Source organism: Salvelinus namaycush, chromosome 10 (assembly GCF_016432855.1).
Source record: "Salvelinus namaycush isolate Seneca chromosome 10, SaNama_1.0, whole genome shotgun sequence".
NCBI classification, from domain to species: domain Eukaryota; kingdom Metazoa; phylum Chordata; class Actinopteri; order Salmoniformes; family Salmonidae; genus Salvelinus; species Salvelinus namaycush.
Window position 1 is genome coordinate 42925779 of NC_052316.1, and position 7577 is coordinate 42933355.

Consider the following 7577-nt stretch of genomic DNA (forward strand, 5'->3'; position numbering starts at 1 on the left):
ACAGTACAACTTTGGGATCATGTGATCTAATGTAAGACATTCCATTGTTCACACTATTCATCATATTCCAGTTATTATTAACCTTTTACTGCAGTGGGATAAATCAGGGTCACAGAGTGGTTCTTGGGAGTCTTAAATAAATCTACTTTGAAACAAAAGTATACACCTCACACACATTGTTATGGGCTTAAAAAAATAAGAAGTGTGATATTTGAAATGATGAAATGTATTACATTTTGAGTTTGCATCCCAATATTGCACTTTATAAACATCACAGAAGACTGAAATATAACAAAACTGTTTGACATAGAAACACCACATTTTTGGTGAGTTTTTTGGAAATTATGTTTATTAATTATGAAATTACAAAAAAATATGAATAAGATTCTACCCAAGAGGCCACTGGAGGGCGATTTGGCCATTTGACTACAGGAAAGGGGTTAACTAATAATTTTTATATTAGCTATTTATATTAGCTCTTGCTCTGGGTTTACTCTAGTATCTCTGAGCTCAGATCAGTCTCTAAAGACAGGGCAGTGTAATTGGCAGCTGCAGTTAACACTCAGAAACAGGTCTGAGACCTGTTGAAAAAGGTATAGTGATCATCACTGTCTGGGAGCTGCAGCATAAACAGTCAACAGGAAGAGAGCTGGAAACTACAGTATGTACCGTAAACAACCATAGGAGATACACTGGGCCATGATTACTGTATTCATTCATTCATTCATTCATTCAATTGCATGACTTAGCATAATTCGTTCATCATCTGGAGCTAAATAAACATATTGATGTATGATGAACCCAGACCACACAGCATAGACCTTCACACAAAACTCTCTCACCTTCTCTCTCTGTCACACACACACACACATAGCGACACCGCATATTCAATTGTAAAATAGCAACAAATGGCTATTCCCCCCATGAAGCTCCCATCCCCATCCCCTGCCCCTGCACCCCCCTCCTCTGTCCCTCTTGTGGGACATCGTGGCTGCTCCTACCCCCTGTCCTCCACCCCTCAGTGCCCCAGTGAGATTCACCCTCTTGTGGGACATCACGGCTGCTCCTACCCCCTGTCCTCCACCCCTCAGTGCCCCAGTGAGATTCACCCTCTTGTGGGACATCACGGCTGCTCCTACCCCCTGTCCTCCACCCCTCAGTGCCCCAGTGAGATTCACCCTCTTGTGGGACATCACGGCTGCTCCTACCCCCTGTCCTCCACCCCTCAGTGCCCCAGTGAGACTCACCCTCCTGTGGACATCATGGCTACTGTCCTCGTACTTCTGCTGGATCCTCTCCTCCAGGAAGTAGATCCTCAGCTTCAGGCTGAAGTTCTCCTTCTTCAGGTCATTTAGGTGCTGAGAAATAGTACGGTAACCACGGAAACTGTTAGACATGGTGACGGGTTTTTCACAGGGGGCAACAGAGCCCCCCATTCAGTCCCGCATCCTAACTAAAGCAACACAGAATAAAAACATAATAACATGAACAAAGAAGATTTCAAATCTATCAGTAGAACAGTCCTTACTGTCTAACTGTCAACAACTCTAACAGTCAACTATGAAGTGACAGTGAAACTCAGAGAGGAGAGCTGCCCCGTTTTCGACATGGAGGGGTGGGGGCTGGGGGTGTTAGAGGAGGGGGGGGGGTGTTAGAGGGTTGTGTCTGAGTTTCTTTTTTTAACACTGGGAAGTTATTCCAGGAATCTGACACAGGCTGGAGAGAATGGCTCAGACAGACCTCAGGCAGTGCTGTTCTGCTACTGTAGCTGATAGCGAACACATACTGTATGTCACTACTTTTGTACAGTAGCATCCCCTCCCCCCCATCCACCTAGAAGTGGACTTAGTGATTTGGAGGCCATCCACCTAGAAGTGGACTTAGTGATTTGGAGGCCATCCACCCAGGAGGGGACTTAGTGATTTGGAGGCCATCCACCCAGGAGGGGACTTGGTGATTTGGAGGCCATCCACCCAGGAGGGGACTTGGTGATTTGGAGGCCATCCACCCAGGAGGGGACTTGGTGATTTGGAGGCCATCCACCCAGGAGGGGACTTGGTGATTTGGAGGCCATCCACCCAGGAGGGGACTTGGTGATTTGGAGGCCATCCACCCAGGAGGGGACTTGGTGATTTGGAGGCCATCCACCCAGGAGGGGACTTGGTGATTTGGAGGCCATCCACCCAGGAGTGGACTTGGTGATTTGGAGGACCCAGGCAGAGGCCAGTCTGAGCCCCCCCCCCCCCCCCACCCCCCTTATTCCCGATCTCACCAGAGAAAGCATCCGAGCGAAACAGTGACTCTCTGTCTTACTACATGTAACCCACGTATCTGATGCTGTCTGGCCAGAAACAGTATGACATATTATTTTTGGCCAGACGGCATCAGATACATGGGCTACACATACATGTCCTCTGCCTCGACGATGATGGCAGTATTATTACATCCCCCAAAGTTAACCCACACTGGGCTAGGGATAAAAACTGCAGCCAATAACCCCACAACCCTCCACCCCATACCAGTGCACATACAGGCAGAAACTGCAAAACACCTAAACAAGTTGAACTGGAACCAGAAATGCTGAGACAACACTGTATATGTATATCGAGAGTGAAGCATATGAGATGTGAACGTCAACATGACAACCATGAAGTTACTAGACGCTATCTGATCAGAAGGGGGTGCTATAGCACCACTCTCCTGCCCTGTTCACCTGAGTTAGTGGAAAAACTACACTCTGGAATGCTTCACTGATCCAAGGATATTTTTAGGGGCTATCATGCTCTGGCTGTCGCTGTGGAATTCCAGACTGGGAACTGGCGCTCAGACGAGTAGCGCTGTCCTGTGAGCCGTGAGGGGTAGAAGGGTAGTGGAGGAGAAAGAAAGACACTAAAACAGATTGACTCACACACACACACACACACACACACACACACACGCGCGCACGCACGCACACACACACACGCACACACACACACACACACACAAAAAAAACACACACACCAATGAGATGGTGTATGAAAAGTAGACCATACAAACAGTAAGCAAACAAGACTGGCCAGGACAGCGACTGAGTGGCTGAGACGCAAACAGGTCAGAGAATGCTCATCATGTGTGACAACACTGTATTCCATCATATAGGATACAGCAGAGCTGAACCCCAGTCCAGTCCACCCATTACAATCAATACAATATATTTCATCTGTCATAATGTATAGGATACAGCAGAGCTGGAGAGAACACCAGACAACCCATAACACACTGCAACCCAATTAGAGCTCATTCAGAGATCATTGAATGTATTACCCAACCAGCTGCATGTAAAATGAAACCATCCCTATTCTATCAATGTACTTTCCCATTCCGACGTCTGCTCATCCCTTTCCGACGTCTGCTCATCCCATTCCGACGTCTGCTCATCCCATTCCGACGTCTGCTCATCCCTTATCGACGTCTGCTCATCCCATTCCGACGTCTGCTCATCCCTTATCGACGTCTGCTCATCCCTTATCGACGTCTGCTCATCCCATTCCGACGTCTGCTCATCCCTTATCGACGTCTGCTCATCCCATTCCGACGTCTGCTCATCCCTTTCCGACGTCTGCTCATCCCTTATCGACGTCTGCTCATCCCTTATCGACGTCTGCTCATCCCTTATCGACGTCTGCTCATCCCTTTCCGACGTCTGCTCATCCCTTTCCGATGTCTGCTCATCCCTTTCCGACGTCTGCTCATCCCTTTCCGATGTCTGCTCATCCCTTTCCGACGTCTGCTCATCCCTTTCCGACGTCTGCTCATCCCTTTCCGACGTCTGCTCATCCCTTTCCGATGTCTGCTCATCCCTTTCCGACGTCTGCTCATCCCTTATCGACGTCTGCTCATCCCTTTCCGACGTCTGCTCATCCCTTTCCGATGTCTGCTCATCCCTTTCCATTTCTGCTCATCCCTTTCCGATCATCCCTTTCTGACGTCTGCTCATCCTTTTCCCTTTCTGCTCATCCCTTTCCCTTTCTGCTCATCCCTTTCCGACGTCTGCTCATCCTTTTCCCTTTCTGCTCATCCCTTTCCCTTTCTGCTCATCCCATTCCGACGTCTGCTCATCCCTTTCCGATGTCTGCTCATCCCTTTCCATTTCTGCTCATCCCTTTCCGATCATCCCTTTCTGACGTCTGCTCATCCCTTTCCATTTCTGCTCATCCCTTTCCGATCATCCCATTCCGACGTCTGCTCATCCCTTTCCATTTCTGCTCATCCCATTCCGACGTCTGCTCATCCCTTTCCGATGTCTGCTCATCCCTTTCCATTTCTGCTCATCCCTTTCCGATCATCCCTTTCTGACGTCTGCTCATCCTTTTCCCTTTCTGCTCATCCCTTTCCCTTTCTGCTCATCCCTTTCCGACGTCTGCTCCTCCCTTTACCTTTCTGCTTATCCCTTTAACTTTCTGCTCATCCCTTTCCCTTTCTGCTCATCCCTTTCCGACGTCTGCTCATCCCTTTACCTTTCTGCTCATCCCTTTACCTTTCTGCTCATCGTCTAGTGACAGTACTACATGAGATGGAGCGCATGCAGACATTTTCCAGAGTCCCGTACCAACTTTTAAATTGTACCCCACTGGTTTGTATTACTGGGGTGTATCTAACCGTCCATTATTACAATCAGACTGGATTAAAGCTGTGCAGATAAATATGTGAGTAGTGAAAGGCTCCTACGTCACACCAGCCACATCTTATAGACATTTTCCAGCAGTGACTTCCCTCCCTTGTCAAGCAGAGCCGAGCCGCGTCCCATTCCCAACCCCGCTACCCCCCTAATTTGCATTTCCCATAGACCGCTATTGTGTTTCCATGGTGACCCTTGTCAATGGCAGTCATAACAGCTTACTAACCCCTTCCTCCATGTGTCAGAAGCAGTTTGGGGAACAGCAGTCAGAGAGAAGAGAGGCAGGAGGCAGTATTCCACCCGACATAGGAAAGAGGAGAGAGGCGGGAGGCAGTATTCCACCCGACATAGGAGAGAGGAGAGAGGCGGGAGGCGGGAGGCAGTATTCCACCCGACATAGAAGAGAGGCGGGAGGCAGGAGGCAGTATTCCACCCGACATAGGAGAGAGGAGAGAGGCGGGAGGCAGTATTCCACCCGACATAGGAGAGAGGAGAGAGGCAGGAGGCAGTATTCCACCCGACATAGGAGAGAGGCAGGAGGCAGTATTCCACCCGACATAGGAGAGAGGAGAGAGGCAGGAGGCAGTATTCCACCCGACATAGGAGAGAGGAGAGAGGAGAGAGGCAGGAGGCAGTATTCCACCCGACATAGGAGAGAGGAGAGAGGCGGGAGGCAGTATTCCACCCGACATAGGAGAGAGGAGAGAGGCAGGAGGCAGTATTCCACCCGACATAGAAGAGAGGAGAGAGGCAGGAGGCGGGAGGCAGTATTCCACCCGACATAGGAGAGAGGAGAGAGGCGGGAGGCAGTATTCCACCCGACATAGAAGAGAGGCGGGAGGCAGTATTCCACCCGACATAGAAGAGAGGAGAGAGGCAGGAGGCAGTATTCCACCCGACATAGGAGAGAGGAGAGAGGCGGGAGGCAGTATTCCACCCGACATAGAAGAGAGGCGGGAGGCAGTATTCCACCCGACATAGGAGAGAGGAGAGGCAGGAGGCGGGAGGCAGTATTCCACCCGACATAGGAGAGAGGAGAGAGGCAGGAGGCAGTATTCCACCCGACATAGGAGAGAGGCAGGAGGCAGTATTCCACCCGACATAGGAGAGAGGAGAGAGGCAGGAGGCAGTATTCCACCCGACATAGGAGAGAGGAGAGAGGAGAGAGGAGAGAGGAGAGAGGAGAGAGGCAGGAGGCAGTATTCCACCCAACATAGGAGAGAGGAGAGAGGCGGGAGGCAGTATTCCACCCGACATAGGAGAGAGGAGAGAGGAGAGAGGCAGGAGGCAGTATTCCACCCGACATAGAAGAGAGGAGAGAGGCAGGAGGCGGGAGGCAGTATTCCACCCGACATAGGAGAGAGGAGAGAGGCGGGAGGCAGTATTCCACCGACATAGAAGAGAGGCGGGAGGCAGTATTCCACCCGACATAGAAGAGAGGAGAGAGGCAGGAGGCAGTATTCCACCCGACATAGGAGAGAGGAGAGAGGCGGGAGGCAGTATTCCACCCGACATAGAAGAGAGGCGGGAGGCAGTATTCCACCCGACATAGGAGAGAGGAGAGAGGCGGGAGGCGGGAGGCAGTATTCCACCCGACATAGAAGAGAGGCGGGAGGCAGGAGGCAGTATTCCACCCGACATAGAAGAAAGGAGAGAGGCAGGAGGCAGGAGGCAGTAATAAGAGGTAAATTATGCAGCTAGATAGTCTCCTGCCTCAGTCTCTGACAGGGCCTGGACCATAGGGTTGTCTCAGTCTCTGACAGGGCCTGGACCATAGGGTTGTCTCAGTCTCTGACAGGGCCTGGACCATAGGGTTGTCTCAGTCTCTGACAGGGCCTGGACCATAGGGTTGTCTCAGTCTCTGACAGGGCCTGGACCATAGGGTTGTCTCAGTCTCTGACAGGGCCTGGACCATAGGGTTGTCTCAGTCTCTGACAGGGCCTGGACCATAGGGTTGTCTCAGTCTCTGACAGGGCCTGGATCATAGGGTTGTCTCAGTCTCTGACTCTTCACAGAAGAGACCTACAGTAGGGTTACAATGCAGCTATGATAGTTGTTTTCAAACTAAATGTGCAACAAGACACCAGAAAATAACCACAAGAAAAACTGTGAAGGAAGGAGAAGTAAAGGGGAAAAGGATCTTAGAGGAAGTACAGTTGTGTGGTGTGAGTTGAGGACTGAATGGCTGTAAGTCAGCTCGCCATATAAAACTAGTGCTTGTTGAGTTAGTCCATGGAAAGGTGTCAGAACGTCCCTGTCGATAAGGCCAACACTGAGTAGAATGACACAACCACCTTAACAGGAAATAGAGTCGGGTTTTCACAACATACTGAGGTTAGAGACACTTTTCACTCCAAATCCTCATCATTAAATGAGTTATACAGTCTGACAAGGACTTTTCCAAACTGCCAATATACTGTATCTGTAATAATATACATGGTCCTACTGTATTCACACTATAAATAAATAGTAAATAATTATATATTATAAATTTGCAAATGGAAAAAGGCCATGTGTGCTATTGGTCGCATACTATTAATTACATCAAGCAATGTTTAACAACCATGTAAAATACTCTAATTATTTTTATGGGTCAGCGCTTCTGTTTATTTAAAATTTTCCAATCTCATAATTATTACTGCTTACACCGCAAGTTCCATAATTATGCATATAAAAATTGGGCAGACAACCATAAAATTCCACTGTTTGGAGTCTATTTATATGGAAAATAAATGAAGCAGAAAATATTCAGTTTCGCTGTATCCAGGGAAACAAATGCAAAGGCAACAGTACTGACTTTTACTGCGATGTGATGTAATGTAAAGTCATGTGATGTAAAGTCATGTGATGTAAAGTCATGTGATGTAAAGGCATGTGATGTGATGTAATGTAAAGTCATGTGATGTAAAGTCCTGTA

The 7577-nt window shown here is 48.9% G+C and overlaps 1 protein-coding gene across 3 annotated transcripts in view; it reads right to left on the bottom strand.

Annotated features, from left to right (window-relative positions):
• LOC120055042 (phosphodiesterase 4D interacting protein) overlaps nt 1-1404 on the bottom strand; it is an 83201-nt gene extending 81797 nt beyond the window's left edge. For all 3 annotated transcript variants that reach the window (XM_039002900.1, XM_039002899.1, XM_039002897.1), the window contains exon 1: nt 1248-1404. In XM_039002900.1, the coding sequence (XP_038858828.1) occupies nt 1248-1397 (150 nt within the window). In that variant the 5' untranslated portion in view covers nt 1398-1404. The remainder of the gene's footprint in view (nt 1-1247) is intronic.
• Nucleotides 1405-7577: the final 6173 nt, after the last annotated feature.